At 52.7% G+C, this 15,988-nt stretch overlaps 6 protein-coding genes across 6 annotated transcripts; 4 read left to right on the top strand and 2 right to left on the bottom strand.

Annotated features, from left to right (window-relative positions):
- Positions 1 to 754: 754 nt before the first annotated feature.
- Positions 755 to 2,180, bottom strand: COCMIDRAFT_3385 (uncharacterized protein; the record flags this gene model as incomplete). The annotated part of the gene is made up of 2 exons (XM_007687617.1): positions 755 to 1,095; positions 1,172 to 2,180. The coding sequence occupies 2 exons, from the start codon at positions 2,178 to 2,180 to the stop codon at positions 755 to 757; spliced, it is 1,350 nt and encodes a 449-aa protein (XP_007685807.1).
- A 1,339-nt stretch (positions 2,181 to 3,519) lies between these two features.
- COCMIDRAFT_3384 (uncharacterized protein) lies at positions 3,520 to 5,527 on the top strand (the record flags this gene model as incomplete). Its single annotated transcript, XM_007687616.1, has 2 exons — positions 3,520 to 4,207; positions 4,257 to 5,527. 2 exons carry the CDS (start codon positions 3,520 to 3,522, stop codon positions 5,525 to 5,527), a joined length of 1,959 nt encoding a protein of 652 aa, XP_007685806.1.
- Positions 5,528 to 8,337: 2,810 nt separating this feature from the next.
- Positions 8,338 to 10,020, bottom strand: COCMIDRAFT_89521 (uncharacterized protein; the record flags this gene model as incomplete). Its single annotated transcript, XM_007687662.1, has 4 exons — positions 8,338 to 8,729; positions 8,779 to 9,024; positions 9,060 to 9,761; positions 9,819 to 10,020. The coding sequence occupies 4 exons, from the start codon at positions 10,018 to 10,020 to the stop codon at positions 8,338 to 8,340; spliced, it is 1,542 nt and encodes a 513-aa protein (XP_007685852.1).
- A 505-nt stretch (positions 10,021 to 10,525) lies between these two features.
- On the top strand, positions 10,526 to 10,846 carry COCMIDRAFT_24460 (uncharacterized protein; the record flags this gene model as incomplete). The annotated part of the gene is made up of 1 exon (XM_007687639.1): positions 10,526 to 10,846. The coding sequence occupies one exon, from the start codon at positions 10,526 to 10,528 to the stop codon at positions 10,844 to 10,846; it is 321 nt and encodes a 106-aa protein (XP_007685829.1).
- An 872-nt stretch (positions 10,847 to 11,718) lies between these two features.
- On the top strand, positions 11,719 to 12,312 carry COCMIDRAFT_24459 (uncharacterized protein; the record flags this gene model as incomplete). Its single annotated transcript, XM_007687638.1, has 1 exon — positions 11,719 to 12,312. One exon carries the CDS (start codon positions 11,719 to 11,721, stop codon positions 12,310 to 12,312), a length of 594 nt encoding a protein of 197 aa, XP_007685828.1.
- A 2,183-nt stretch (positions 12,313 to 14,495) lies between these two features.
- Positions 14,496 to 15,885, top strand: COCMIDRAFT_3382 (uncharacterized protein; the record flags this gene model as incomplete). The annotated part of the gene is made up of 2 exons (XM_007687615.1): positions 14,496 to 14,609; positions 14,677 to 15,885. 2 exons carry the CDS (start codon positions 14,496 to 14,498, stop codon positions 15,883 to 15,885), a joined length of 1,323 nt encoding a protein of 440 aa, XP_007685805.1.
- Positions 15,886 to 15,988: the final 103 nt, after the last annotated feature.

Genomic DNA, 15,988 nt, shown 5'->3' with positions numbered 1-15,988 from the left:
GCCCGCTCCTGCTGCGCGTAGCGTCCGCCCCCGGTAGCGCCCTTAGACGGATATGGTTACGCAGCATATGTTAATTTTGGCGTTTGGAATGATGTGATACCCCCTCTCGTTTTTTTCCGGCATCTGGGCGGCGCTTTTTTTATAAAGTTTTTTTTTCGATTGTTATTGTTTTTCCAGGATTCCTGGGCTTTTGAATATCTGGATTTCTGAATATCCGGTTTTTTTTCACTTCGACTTTCACATCATCACGACCCACTCCAGTAGTTTATTTCACCTCGCCATTTGGCTTGAATGAAGGAATCGATCCCCCGTTCGAGTTCCAGCCGCCTGCAAGGGAAGGCTCTCACGGGGTGGAGTTTCCGGAACACAGCCGGGCTTGAGGAGATATATATCTTGCTGGGATTGGGGGGTAATGTGAGGTTCGCTTCGCACCGTGTATAAGTTTTGTTTTTCTTGTTTGTTTGTTTTTTTGGATTTTGTCCGGCCGTTCAATTTTGCATAGCGATGGAGGCTTTGCTCATTTTGATGGACACTGTTGTTTTGCATAGCGATGAAGGCTCTGCTCACGTAGCATAAGAGAGAGAGACATGAATCATGATATCAAGTTCTCATTTTTCGTCATAGCAATAATCGTGGTATTTGATAAGCCTAATCCAGAGGCCTCCAAAGACAATACACATAGGTATACAGCGATGATGATGACAACAGGGTAACTTTGCAAGTCCTCCATCTCCCAGACGCGTTTTCCTTTCTTTCAGTCCCATTCCATGATAGCTTCCTCGACAAGCGGCTTAATGACCTTCCTACCCGCATCCGATCTATGCTGCCAAACCATCTGTCTCGGCGCCAACTCATCCGCCCTGTGCCACGGCTGGAAATCAACTCCCTCATTGTTATTTTCAATGGCGTCCTTGACAAGCTCGAAGAGCGAATTTGCTTGGTCCTGATCAATCCGGACATCGTCGCGGACAACAAGTACGATTTCCCTGATTTTCTCCTTGGAGCCGTCTTTGTAGTGCTTCTTGTACTTGTTGATTGAGACGGAGACATCGACGTTGGCTTGGGCGGTCCAGGCAGCGTGGATGGCGAACCAGTCTATTGCAAAAAATTGTTAGTTCTGAGACTTTTTGGGGGTGGTAAAAAAAGGGGGGAGGGGTAATTGAAAACGTACCGAATAGCTCTTGGAACTCCGTCTTGAGGATTTGCTCGTCCATGGAGTAAGGGATGGATGCGAAGCCGACGCTTATGGCGGGAGTGCGTGGAGAAGGCGTGTCGATCGCGTCGGACTTCCAGTCGCGGCGGAGGAGGTCGTAGAGGCCGAGGTTGTCAATGTCCTTTTGGGCTTTGGTGAGCTCGTCGTCGAGGTCCTCCATGACGTCTTTGAGGTCGTCGTCCCTCCAGTTGCTGCGTGCGAGGATGCGCTTGGAAATCTCAATGTCGGCTTTGGTGGTCTTGTCGCCTGTGAGGCCGCCAGAGTCAATGGCAATGGCGCTGAGAATGAGTTCGAGGAGCTCGTGTGGCATGTGGTATTCTTCGTCCAGCTTCTCCAACTCGTCGAGCATTTGACGGGCGACGAGGGTTGTGCAACTCGCCGCCGTCTCAAAGACACGGGGATCAGCGTCTGGCGCGGTACCACGGTCTTTGTGGTGGTCAAAAATACTCAGAATCTTGGCGGCTGACCATTTCTTGAGGGGTTCCGAGTGGTCGACGAGGACAATGCCCTTGAGCTTGGTGCTCAATGTCTCTGGATCTTCGGGCAGTTCGTCCAGTGTCAGTAGGTCCTCGTGGCCAGGCGTCATTTGCGAATTGTCCAGGGCCAGCTTGTTCTCGGGCCTCAGATCAAGGGCATGGGACGGGGTCTGCAGCAGGGCAATGGCCTTGAGAGGGTTGGAGGTGTTCATGGTGGCATGTTCGAGGTGGTATGCCCAGGTCAGAGCTGCAGTCATCGAGTCCATGTCACCGCCCTCATTGCCCTGGACCAAAATCCATTCCGACTCTTTTCCAGCTTGCCAATCGATCAAAAACTCCTTCTTGGTCTGGCGGCTCCATTCGCTGAAGTGGCCGACTCCTACAGGCTTGGTGGATGGTTTGGACAACGCGTCAAGGACAGCCTGCTGGGGTGCCGCAGCAACATGGCTGACAGCCATAAGGCCCGGCAAGAGGGCGTGAATGGGCTTCATAGTGGAGAGAGGTGGGATGTAATGGCGATAGGTGGGAAGAGAGGGCCTGAGTACTATAAATGTTGAGGCGCAAAGGCGGGCCTGTTTCAGGCACAGATGGGGACAGCAGGCGTGGGACTGTTGCGTCACAGCATTGGCCAAAGCGTGACGGGCCAAGGCAGAGACGCGTCTCAGCCCTATCGCAAGCTTGCCGCATTTGGTAAACACTCGCCTCGCCTGTGGATTTCTGGCGAGATGGTGGGCTTTGAGAGAAAGCATGGAGCGGCGGCATAAGCACAGAGGTGCCGTGGATTACATGTACACATTAGGGGGTTCGTAGTAATACACCATCCTAGCACATGACTGCGGAGAAAATGGCCATGCCTCTCGGTCTCGGTCGATCGGTGGAACTGGAAAACCCAGGCCAAGCGGGCTAGCCCACCAAAACGAGCATCCGTTCCTACGAGATATCAGCACCAGCGTAATACGATTTTTCATAGAATCTCGACTAGATGGATACGCTGACTTGGTGTTGACGATGCCCAAGTGGATGACAAGCATAGTCATACTGGGAGTGTTGGGCAATCTTGTCTCCGACTGGACCAGCCAACCGAGAGCATATGTCGCGTCTTCGGCTGCCGTAGCTTGCTGCTTGTATGCATATGTACAGTACGAGTATGCTGTCAAGGCTAGACTAGAGCCCATGGAGGATGCGGGACGCTGGCACGCTAGCACATGACCAGGGTGACGGCTCGTTTATCTTCTGGCGGCACATCACGTTACAGCGCGTGTTTATATATACATGGGATGCGTCGTAGATGTAATCAAGCAGTAATATGAGTACATGTGCTTATGGATCTACACTACCCCCAGTAGCTGGCGGCACTGTGACTGTGCAAAAACAATATTTGCACACCCCGCACGGCCAGCGTGTTTATGACGCAAAGTTTCCGGCTGCTCTTTGGTCCGGGCGCCGGCCGTCGCGGAGTGGCTGTGGCGAGCCCTACCCGTATACGCTGCCGCCCATCCTCCAGCCACACCACTACAAAGACCACATACATGCCGACTCCCTTAAATCCTTTGTCTACACCCTTTTCAGGACGCCTTGCATCCGCATATGTGCACACGCTGCTCTCCCCCTTCCTAGCGTCGCCCTAGCCTGCTCGCTGCCACAGGGTTCACGCGCCGCCTGCTTACTGAACCATCAACTAAGCTCTCACTCTTGCCGGTTGCGACCGGACAGACGCACGCTTAGAAAGCGCTGCACTCAACCATCTGCCCTTCTACTTCCCTAGCCCGGCTCCTCTGTTTCCCACGCTTTTTTTGATCTGGGGAAACACCCGTCGTGACTACTGCAACCATGGAACCCAGGCAAGACGACCAAGGCCCCCCACAGGCATCGCCCACCACTTCGACTACTACCACCACTACCACCTCTGGCCCCCATACTACTACTGTCTCAACTACTCACACTACCCCGGGACAGGGGACCACGCTGCACCACTCTCCAGAAGGTTCAACTACCATCACTCACCCTACCGTTACCACCACCACCCACATTCCTACGCCTCAACCTTCGGCTGCACCACAGCGCGTGCACCAAGCGCCGTCGTATCCCCTGAGATTACGCAGTTCCTCAGTCCGCACCCAGAGATCCTCACACCCACCTGCAAACACTTCACAGACTATCCCAGAGGCCGATGTAGCGCCCGCTCCTTCTTCACATCAAGCTCTAGCTGTCGACGATGCATGGCAAGGTGGCCGTAGGCGAAGCAGTTCCGAGCCGCGCCCGCCTCCACAAGCCATGTTCAATGACAATGCTCTGCGGCCTCAACTGACAGGAACGTCACATTTACAGCCATTGCGCGAATATGATTCACAAGCTACGGCCCCCTTTTCTGGCAACGCTCCTGCGCCGGCTGAAGGTACTAGTAACCCACGAAGAGGCCTTACTCGGACATCTTCAGCCTTCCTTATGCGCCGCAGCGAGAAGACCCCCCGTCAAAGCATGATGGGCGATAATGTCGTTGACGTACTCGATGTCATCGGTTAGTGGCCTCTCAACGATTCACTATCGTAGGCTAATGCAATTCCCAGACCCTGAAATATCCACCCTGACAACACTAAACAATGTTCAAAACTCGCTGTTTATACCCAATCTGCCCTGGCTCTACAACCGCCAGCCTACATACGATCTGGTACAGACTGACTCAGACTCATCAGACGAAGAAATGGGTACGACTAGGAGGGCAAAAAATGCAGAAACGACACGAACGGGCGAAGCAGGACGACCAACTAGCGATGCACGCGGCGATGATGGTGAGTTGCTTCGCCGAAACTCAATCGACTCGGTTCTGTCCACTATGGAGGAAGGCCCCGGTCACCACTATGCCGTACTCCCTCACGGGGCCTCCTTGACAGGATGGACAGACGAGGAGAAGGCAGCCCTCGATGACCATGTGCGCCACCTCCTCCACTCGCGACGCGCAAAGTTTAAGCGGACCATGAAGGGTTTCGGGCGCTACGTCCGCAACCCGCTTGGCTTTATTGTCACGTTGTACTTCTTCCTCATTACCTTTTGGGGAGCAGCATGGGTTCTGTTTCTTATCGGTTGGATCTATGTCGGCCACCGACAAGATTATTTTGTCGAAATCGCCGACCAGATTCTTACTGCTCTGTTTTGTGTGGTTGGAATCACCATGTTTCCCTTCCGTCTTGTCGACACTTACCACATGGCTTTTGTCGCCTACTACGCGCACAAAACCTGGAGGATCCGCAAAGAGAGGGGCCTAAAGGATCTGAAGGATCACAACGAACTGCCATCTATGCCACCATCTTCTGCCTGGGAAACTGGAGAAGCGACAGAAGAAGATATAGAAACACCTGTGTTGACTGCGGAGGAACAAAAGAAACTGGAACATCACCAGGGCAAGTTGGCCAAATCGCATACGTTCTATCGGCCTCACGAAACATATACGCACCATGCCTTTTCCATTCGCCTGCTCATCACCATTATCGTCCTTCTCGACTTCCACTCCATGTTCCAATGTGCCCTTGGTGGCACTACGTGGGGAATCTACTACAAGAATCGGCCCAAAGAAGTCACTGCCATCATCCTCAGCTTCAGTCTGACATGCAACATTACTGCCGGCATTCTCATTGGTCGAGGTGACCGACGCAGCCGCAAGACACTAGTCGTCGAGCAGATGCTCCGCCAAGAAATGACAGAAGAAGCACTCCAGAAGCTGAGGAAGGAACGTGGTATCAAGGCAAAGGGACTTATGAACAAGACGGAGAAGAAGCAGATGAACAAGAAGTTGGGCTTTAGGGTCAAGAATCCTCTGGACACTATTTTGCACCGTGGTTAGACTGCTATCGTTTTTCTCTTCTTTAAATAGTATAGAAAAGTTTCCGAGAAGCTATCCATCTTCTCGTTCTTATTGGATTTAATGACATACCCTTTTTTGGCGGTCTTGATAGCCAAATTGTCTTTTGCATTACAATACTATATTTTGTTCATTCAGCATTACTCAATCTGACTTTGCATCGAGCTATCTATATACCTTGTTTCTTCCATTTCCAGATCTGGCTTATTCCTCTTTTTTTCCCCTCCCTTGCCAAACCTCCCTGCTCTAATTCGCTTTTCTTTCTCTTAGGAAAAACTGCCCCTCCCCCTTCTCCCCTAAGCAGGGCAAAGAGCGATTTATTTATTTTTTTCCTTTAATCCTCCTACTGCTTATCATTTAGTCTGTTTTTTTTTCCTCTTTGAAACTGGCCCACCTTCCCTTTTCAGCCACAAACTGGGGGTTGGGAGGGGGTGAAAAAAAAACGGATACCCGAGTAATGGCAATGTCCCCCATGCCAATCAATGCCTGACTCGCCTGGACGCCTTGACCTAGGCTCACACACTCATACATACCCACTCACTAAACCCCAACCCCTGGTCTTGCGCTCTGCTCCGAAACCTAAAGTGAGAGAGATTATGGGAGGGCAAGGGAAAAGAGAGTTTGAGACACGTGGTGGTGGTGATGGTGATGATGATGGTGGGGGGGAAAAGGGCTGGACGCCTTGAACTTTATAAAAGAAGTTTAGGTTTTTTTTGGGGAGGGGGGGCCCAAAAAAAGGGACTAAGGGGTGGTATGTATTATAGTAGTAATAGTAGTAGTAGTAGTAGTGTGGCAAAGGACACACACACACACACAAAAGGGGACTAAGAATGTATACTTGGTTGATCGGAATCTGCGGGAATTTTTTTTTCTTTTTTAAAAAAATAGAACTAAAATTTAACTTTGTCTGTGTCTGTGTATCTGTGTGTCTGTGTGTCTGTGGTTGTTACACAATATGCGTGGCAAGTGTGTGTGTGTGTGTTGTTGTTTTTTCCCAAAATATGGATTTCCTCTCTTGGGGGGGTTTTCATCTAACTCGTTGAGTAGCAATGCTGCGATGATTTTTTACTAATAATTAATAATGGGGATTTACTGATTAAACTTTTTTCAGCGGTATGAGCAATTGGTGTGCTATCGCTGCCGCCGCCGCCGCCGCCGATGACGACGATAACGTCCTCTGCACTACCGGAGAAAAGAAAAAGGTGGTACGGGTTACCTGTGATGTCTGAAACTTCTCGATTGCAACAATGTATATTGCACGTGTGAAATATATATATATATATCTTATCGTATATACGAGGGCAAAAAAGCTTTAGTATAGATGTCTTTATACAACATTCATTTCAATGTTTTCATCACACACGAATGCTACTACTATCGAATTATTAACTTACGAATGAGTACCATGTGTTTTTGCCTAAGAAGGGAGAGAAATATCAGCGCGAGACCTGGGGGGGTTTTTTGGTGCATTTAATTGCAAGTCTATTCCAACAATATTACTCTCTTAATTTTTTTCTAGGCTAGGAGGCATACAAAACGGATATATATATATAGCGGATATGCTCCAGTATAGGATACAGACTCATCCTACTGGAGGCACGGTGTGTGTGGAGACTCTCAGGCTGGTGGATTGGGGTAGCACGGTTCAAGCTGGTAAACCAGATTAGAACGAAAAGAAGGGTAGGGGATGATGAAGAGGTTGTCCAAAGTGAAGTAGGGGGAGAGAGAGAGAGAGATTGTGTGTGTGTGTGTGTGTGTGTGTGTGTGTGTGTGGATCGGGATACATCCTTGGGTTGTCGAGTGAGTTAAGATATGGCAAAACAGGAGGTATAAGAGAGAGAGAGAGTTGTGGATGCGTATAATACGATTTTTTTCCAAACACAGACTTAAATGGTGTGAAAAGAAAAAGTAATGGTATTTGAAAGAAGAAAAAAATTTCATCTATTAACGTTAGATGGGGGTCATTAAAGAGATACAGTACAAGACCGCCGCCTCCAGTAGAGGACTGCGTGAAACTTTTTAGGGAATCCCACCATCCCAGTAACACCAATCCGAGCGCTACTAATTCCAGCATAGTTGCTATCCTTAACCTCGTTAGGTCCTAAAAACCATGGTAGAAGGACAATAACGCATACGTAACAACCAATCACCATAAAACCGTGGCACAAACAATATTGACCTTAGTTGTTTTCAAGGCTATGGTAAATACAGAGCATCCGCCCATTTTCAGTGATATACTAGAAGTACAAGCCAACATATGCCTTTTTGAAAAGTTTTTCTCATCTTTTGAATCCACCCTTGGAAATATATGGCGTATAAATTTTTGTCCAGCTTGCCGGGTAATTACTGCCCCTCCTGCAGATAGATGATGCCCCTATGCTCATATAGTAGAAATAAAAAATGCCCTCCCCCTTCACCCTGGGAGAACGAAAAAGAAACGGCCGCAAAGGGCCATGCTACGAGAAGTTTTTCCATGCTGAAAAAGGTCGTAAAGCACATTTGAAAGTAATTAACGCCACGCTCAGGGGGATTCAGTTGGCCTAGCGCCAACCAAGGCATGTACGCATGTTGGAATAACACTGGAAAGTACACCCGCCTCGAACCCCCCGATAAGAAAGAGCAAAAAAAAGGTTAAGGCCAACATCCCATAAATGTGGCGTGACTGGATCCGGCGCTATATCGACAACGATTGCGCAAGTGTTTGTCCGTCCGCAAACTGTGTGGGATAGAGCCCAAGACAAGCTGTTGAGCAGAAGCACTCAGCCTGACAGAGGTGGAAGAAAGATAGGGTTTTAGCGATGTGAATGTTCATATGGGCGCATCCCACCAAACTCTACGCCCTGCATGGCATTCGCATGCGGCGGCACCCACGAAGCTGGCGGCGGTTGTTGTTGTTGCTGCTGTTGCTGTTGCTGTTGCTGTTGCTGAAGTGGTGGGAGCACGGTGGTGGCAGAACCAGGCGTTGTAGGATGCCCCTGGGCGAGATGACCAGTCATACTTCCATAGACGTGTGCATTGTTGGGGTCAACACGACGAAGAGCGTTCCATACGGCTGTCAATTCGGAGCGAAGTAACTCGTTCTCTTCTTGGGCCCGTCGACAATATTCAGCGTCAGGTCGCAAGCGACTAATCTCTTCGCGAGCAGTCTGATGTGCTCTGGTGAGATTTCGTATGTACTCGATGGCTGGTAATTTGTTAGGAAGATACATGGGAGAGGCCGTGACAAAGCTTACCTTTGGTAAGTATCTCCCACTTGCTTGATTTGCTGCCTGGCGAGTTGGGCAAGATGTTGTTTAGGTCATCAAACAAAGTCTTCATCTCGCTTCTGCGCTTCCTCTCAGCCATTTTGTGGCTCACGCGAAGCTCGGGTGTCCGGCTATAGCTTCCGCCACCAGGAGTCAAAGGATTGCTGGGATCTATGCTCTGAAGATTCGTAACGCTACGATGTTGCATAGAATGATGATGGGTACTTGGAATGTCTACACATCAGTCAGTAATGTCACATGAAACAGACTGAGATACATGCCGTCATCTAGCCGCTGTTGGCCTTGGGGTAATCTTGAGTCAGTGGTGTATATACTACTATTGATTGAAGTTGCAATACTGTTCTGACGCGAAGGCACATTTGAGCGATCAATGCTAGACTCACCACTACTCGATGCTCTTTTGTCCTCATGCTCAAAATCGTCTGCTGGAAAGGCCCAAGCATATCCCTTGGTCGGTGCCGAGGCGGTAGGATTAGGGGCTCCAGATACACTCTTGGGGTTTGGGGTAATGACGGGGGCGCGCCGTGGAGGGTGGTTGGCACGTGGACCATTGCGATTCGGCGACAGAGGAGAAGTGCCATTGGGGCGCGACTCGGGGTTTGCAATGCCTCGTTGCTGCTGCAAATTCGAGACAAGGGAAACCCGGGATGCATTCTGGCTCTCGTACGGCGATTGTGGATGGATGCTGAGATGGCCCATACCAACATTCATGCGGCTGTCTACACTGCTGCGACGAGATTCTAGATGTGAGCTAGCATCAACACTTAGCCTGTTGTCAAACCCTTGGTTGAGAGATGGCAAAGCACTTGGCTGTGAAGACTGAGAGAAGCCAGAAGGATACCTTGCCGACGATGGTGTCTCTGGTATCGATGCACGCGAGGGTGAATCATCGGAAGGGTTCAGAAGAGTTTGCACCTGCAGCCCCATGTGCTGAGAGACAGTAGATGAGTCTGGCGTGCACGTTAGGACAACGTGTAGGTGACAGGCAGGTGGTGTTGGATACTCACGTTTGCTTGGAGCAATGGACCAATTTCCCGAGTCGCGGATGTCCCGGCTGTCCATTTGTTGCTTTGGTTGTGCCGGGCTGTGTTCGGCCGTAGGCAAGCCGTTTGTGAGGGTTGATAATGGTGGCAGTGATTGCTGTCCTTGAGGCAGTTTACCATGCACACCATTGCCATGCTGCACTCGCGGTTGGGCTGATGAATCCATGGCTGTGGGCTTTGCTCACGAGCGAGCTGTTTAATAGTAACGGACAGTGTGGCCTCTGCGTTAGCGAAAAACGTCTCTTGGTAGAGCAATGTGCCACAGGGTTGAATGGTGATGCGAGACAGGACCAATAGGGAGGCTGACAGGGTGGCGTGCAAGTGGTAACGGGTCAGGGCAGGACCCAGGGTCTGGAAGAGGGTCCAAAAGTAATGATTGAGAAATAAAGGGGACCTGTTCCCAAAGATCGACGGATAGTAGAAGCGTGGAACGGAGAAGTCAGAGCGAGGCGGGGTGGGAAGGATAGTCGAGCTGAGCAGGGGATACTGCTTTGCACCTGCTCCAACGAGAGAATGGCAGGCGATGAAGTGGGGCAGGACAGGATAAAGCTACGCCAAGCCAGACTGGCACCGACTCAGAGGGCAAGCGCGATGCGACGAGACACGCGGGAGGGCGCGCGCACGCCACACGTTGAATTGCGTCGACAGCGACAGCAACAGCAGCACCAGCGATGGCGACAGCAGCACCAACGGCTATGACGCCAGAGGCAGCACGAGGGCAGGACAGAAAAAAAAAGGAGGGTGCGGCGGGTGCAATGCTGCCACGAGAGCGTGTGGGAGTGGTTGCTGGCAGGCGCAATTGGTCCAAGGCGTCCAGATGGTGGGATTTGCGATCGGCACGACGGAGAGAGGGACTGCGGCACTCAGGCGTCAAGCGAGGCGTCGTGGCGGGCGCTCGAGCAAGAGGTGGACCGGCTGGGCCGACTCGCTGGACGAAGAGGAGGGTGGCGTGGAGCTGCCGTGGTACACACGACGAGTTGACGTCTTGCTAGGCTCAGGTGCGATGAGATGAGGCGAGGCGAGGCGTGAAAAGAAAGTCGAATGCGGGTGGCAGATTTCTGTAAGGGCCAGGGCGCGTGAGACCGAAGAATGCACCCGGGGGGCGTTAAGCACACTCGGCAGACAAGCAGGTCGGGTGCATGTCGCGAAGAAGGTGGGGAAAAAAGAACGAAGGGGCCGAATAATAAGAAGTAGCAGCAGCAGCGGCGGCAGCGGCAGAAGAACAAGAACAAGAACAAGGATAGGGAGCCGGGCAGGGAGGAGAGGGGGAGAGAGGGAGAGAGAAGGACGGGACAGCAACAGCAGCAGCAGCAGTGGTGCCTTGCATAGACGGCCCCAGGCAGTTCCAAGGACGCTGGGGTGGGAACACAAGCGGGCAGCGGGCAGCACAACAACAAAGCAGCGAGCAGCCGGCGGTTGGCGGTCAGGGAGCAAGTGTACGACCGTCGGACGAGGCCTTGTAGAGAACGGAGAGAGTCGAGTATGGGTGAGGGTCCTTGGGCCAGGGCACAGCCAATTAATGGATATGCTGGCGCCGAGCACACGAGCGAGCCACACGTGGGAAATCGTTCAATCGAGGCCTCGTGTATCTCAGCAGCCCGTCTAGCGGCGGCTAGCTGCACTTTAATATGGGCACCCTGTCTCGACGCGTGAACTGGTGCCCGCGCTACCGACTCTGCTCCAGACGGGGGATGCGGATTGACTCGGGGCGGCCAAGGGGTGGAGGGGGTGGTGCGGCGCAGAGTGCCTACTATGTAATAGTATATGCTATATGTACAGTGTATACGGTACATGTATACGACAGACAGCATGGCAGCACAGCGACAGGCGAGCAGACGGCACCACGACCATTCTCAATACCATCATGCCTCCTACTTACTTCCCACTTGCGACGGCGGGCGGGCGCAACGCGGGATGCGAACATGGCAGAGCCTGGTCCTTTTGTCGTCACCGTCGCCCAAGCCGTGTGCGTGGTGCTAGCCCGCTGCCCGCTGTACCGCCACGAGGTCCCACATGTCCCTCTGCACATGCTACCCAACCGGCGAGTGCGCCGAGCCCAAGCAAATTCTGCGACAGAACAGGACAGGACAGGATAGGACAGGACAGCATCCACGCCTACGCTACGCTACCCTACGCTACACTACCCTACGCCCTCCCTCGCTCTGCTGCATCCGCCGCGAAACAAAATCGACGTGGCCACTCCTCGCCGCCCAAGCTGCAGCCATGCCGCGCTATCAGGACCCTCTTCCTCCACGTTCCCCTTCCCCTTCCCCCTCCCCCCCCCATAACCCCGATCCACGCGCCCTTCCTTCACCACGCGCGCCTCGCCTCTGCATCCGTCCGTGGCAGCACATGCACCCCTGTCGGCAAGATCCCGTCGCCTTCGCCTTCACCATTGCCATACTCTGCTAGCCCCGTGCCTGTCGTGCCGGGGGCCCTCCTCGCAGATCGCCAGTGACCGTTGCGCCCAGGCAGACTATTCGGCCATGGCCCTTCAGACCTGCTGTTTCCATCCTTGGGCCCTCGAAGAAGCCGTCCGACAAAGCCAGGATTGCATGCGTCAGCCACCAGACATCATGCCACTCTACCCGGAGCCCGTAGTCCTATTCGCTGCCAGTCCCGTGTTTCTGCCACTCTTGGCATCCTCCATCCACTCCATCCCATCCACAAACATTCACTCGTCCCTGCTTTCTTGATCGACATCCCAGTGCCCACTACTACGCTCATCCGGCGCGGACGAGATCCAGTATCCGTGCCATCCTGAGGTGACACGACGGAAGGCTAAACCCGCTTCTATTAATCTAGCATTAGTCTCGCGGCCAACACCTAACATGGGCCCACGGCCTGGCCTCGCTGCTGACTGCATTCTCGGTGACAGTTGTTCTTGCACCGCGTGTCGCTCTTTCGGCTCATGCCGACTTCGGCCCTCTATTGCACCATGCATATTTGTATATGTTGTCCTCTCCTCACTATGTGCGTACTTTACTCGACTTGACAGTGCCACCTCACGCAGACCCAACCACCGGGTCCATACATTCAACCGCACATACAACGGCCTTGTGCCAGGTGCCACCTGATGTCTTGTACCTCAGCACACTGCTCCATCTGCTCTGTCTAACTAGCGTGCTCTGCAATTCCACATCAGTACCGTGGGTCGCTTGATCACGATACCACCTCCACCGTCATCATCATAACCAACATCATTATTATCATACCAATAGTATTACATTGTCCACATGGCCCTAGCACCCTGGAGCTAACATTTCTACGCAACAAATCATCATCAGTCTTTACCGTTCCGTCCCGCTTTGTACATGGATGTCAACACTTGGGGCTACAAACACAGCATCACTAGCATGTAAGAGATGTGCGCCTCACCAGACACAGACGCCGTTGCACATGCAGGACTACATCCCACAAGAGAGGAATGGCTCAGGGTCCTTTTGTTGATAGAGTTTCAAACACGGCATACCCAGTACTGCCACTCATGACGCTGCAGCATTTCAACAGCCTCTTTCTGCTGCATCATCATCATCATCACATGGCCCGGCACGTTATCCAGATGCGCCAGATTCGCACAGCAGACGGGCGTCAAAAGACGGATGTTGTGCACTCACCACACAGTGCGTCAACCTGCCAGCGGCTGGTATCCGCTCGTAGGTGGAACTGTTGGGGGCGCTGGGGGTAGTACACATGCAAGACAAGCCTAAGCCCGTCATTACACGCTGAATGTCGGTTGGCAACAAAAAAAAACCTATTCGGCCCACGACCCGTATGTATACAGCTTCCGCAATGCATTGATTCAAGGGCATTCGGTTGTCAAAGGGCTCAACCAGTTTGGGGTGCTGGCTAATTTGGTTTGGTGCTGTCCAATCCAGTCAGCTCGGCGCTAATAGGGCCATGACAGACGAAATGAGACGACTGCCGACCCGTCCTTGATACATGTGTATTTCTGCACCTTGTCTCTGCATGCTTGCTGGTGACAAACTCGGTGTGCCATGGGCCGATGAGGGTGGCGACAGTACCTGAACAGGCAATGTACCGTTACGTATCTGCAATCAAAGGAGCCGAATGGCCCTGCAGCGCCGGCCACAGACTGGAGTGGTACATGCATATGCAGATAGATACGACATATGTACATGGACCAAGTCCTACCTAGATGCCGTGCGACCATGAGTAGAGGAGGTTCCGCTTGGCGTCGACTGACTAAGACCTTCAGAGAAGGTTGGTTGTTAGCTCCGGGCGTCGAGAAACCTTCTCGGGGGAGGGGGCTATTGCCTCACGAATCTAGTAGCACAACGAGACTCGGCCTCGACGGCTCTTGTCGCTTCAGGGCTCCCTACTGACGCGACTACTAGCGACCCGAAAAGACGGCACGCTACGCGCATGAAGGTCATTACAGGCACAAGTCGGCCCGTTCTTCCAAGCTCTGTGTCAGACGCTTGCACCGCCATGCTGCCGCACGACAGGGGTGGCGTCGGCACTGAAAATCGGCCCTCACGTGAGGATCGGCGTGGCGGGGAACCTGGAACACTTCCCTAGCTGCTGCCTTGCGGGGCAGGGCTTGGTCTGCAGACAGGAACACGACACGACGCGTGAAGCGGAGAATTAAATTACGAAAAAAAAAGAACGCGACGCACCATGGCCGCCGTTGATACGCACCATGTCGATGCAGTAAAACACCAAGGTGAGGATGCACTGCCGCAACAAGCCATCTTCCCTTTTCTTAAACTTCCTCGGGAGCTCAGAGATCATGTACGCACTTCACCTCTATCATCCATGCACACACCCATATTCTGCCGTACAACTAACAAGGTAATAGATATATGACTATGCCTTTGCCACGCAAAACCACCGTTGCCAGCGCCCTATTGAACGGCGCAACCTAAAGTACTTTCAGCCCAGCGCCGCTGCCATTCTTCTCATAACTCGCCATGACTATTTCCTCCTCAACCGCCAGGTCGCCCGTGAAGCGCTCGAGGTACTCTTCAAGCACCATACCGTCTACCTCAGCTGCGGGCCCTTCGTACTCAAGACTCTGTTCGAAAAGATTGAAGAACCAAATGGCCCTGGCAGACAATGGCTCAAGTGGTTGAAAAAGATACAGCTGAACTGGGAGACACTCCCCAACCTACGCAACTATCCTCCCGAACGAGATGAGGCCCGAGTCGATGACTACTGGGAGCACGACCAAGTCGAAGTTGACGTCGATTACATCCGAGGCGCATACTACAACGCCCACTACGACGAATACGACCACGAAGGTCAGCACTACGACGACAATCTGTACGACCCCCCAAATATGCCTCTATACCCTTCCTTCCGCCACCGCACCCCCTCTCAGCCTCCCAACGCAAACGACCCCTTCGGTCTCTCAACCCACTACCCATTCATCGACCCCAACCACGATCCCGCCCAAGAAGCCTCTGCTGCCGATATATCCAGCAAACTCGACCTCCTCATCTCCCTCGAAGTAACACCCTTATTTACCTACCTCTCCTCCCCTTCCTTCACCCTAACCAGCATAACCCTCCCCTTGGCTTTCATCTCGCGCGAGTCGTACCACCACCGCCACCTCTCCCGCCCAGGCTACGCGCTTCCCGTGAAAATCCGCTACTGGATCCAAGTCTGTGTGCACGCACTACTTATGCTGGTTGCTCCGCATGCACTTGGCGCTGCGAACTCGACGACAAGTCTCCAGGAAGTGCGGGTCCGCTACGCCCCCACGGATATCTGGGCGTCGATGGAACCGACGGATGACCTAGTGCGCATGGTAGATGAAGGCGTGTGGTTCGATGCTCCCGACGAGGGTCAGGAAGACGAGCGCCAGGGCCAGGGTGAAGCGTTTCGTGCAGTGTGGGAGGGCATGAAAGCGCGGGTTCCGCTCGAGCAGCGCAAGGAGCTGGGTAAGCGCTGGGGTCTGCGTGCCTCGGTTGCGTTTGTGCCTTGGGATGGCGAGATTGATAATGGCAGGGTTGGTGACGAGCTCGAGGTCGTGTTTACGAGGGAGGAGAAGGATTCTGCCCGATAATTATGCCGAGGGGAGGGGAAGGGGGGGGGGAAATGAGGTTGATTGAGTGATTTAACAACCTTCGCGAGCGAGGGTTGATGTATGGATGTGGGGGGGGGGGGGG

The sequence above is a fragment of the Bipolaris oryzae genome (genome assembly GCF_000523455.1).
Source record: "Bipolaris oryzae ATCC 44560 unplaced genomic scaffold scaffold_32, whole genome shotgun sequence".
NCBI lineage: Eukaryota > Fungi > Ascomycota > Dothideomycetes > Pleosporales > Pleosporaceae > Bipolaris > Bipolaris oryzae.
Note: the sequence above shows the minus strand (reverse complement) of the source record. Positions and strands in the feature narration are given on the sequence as shown.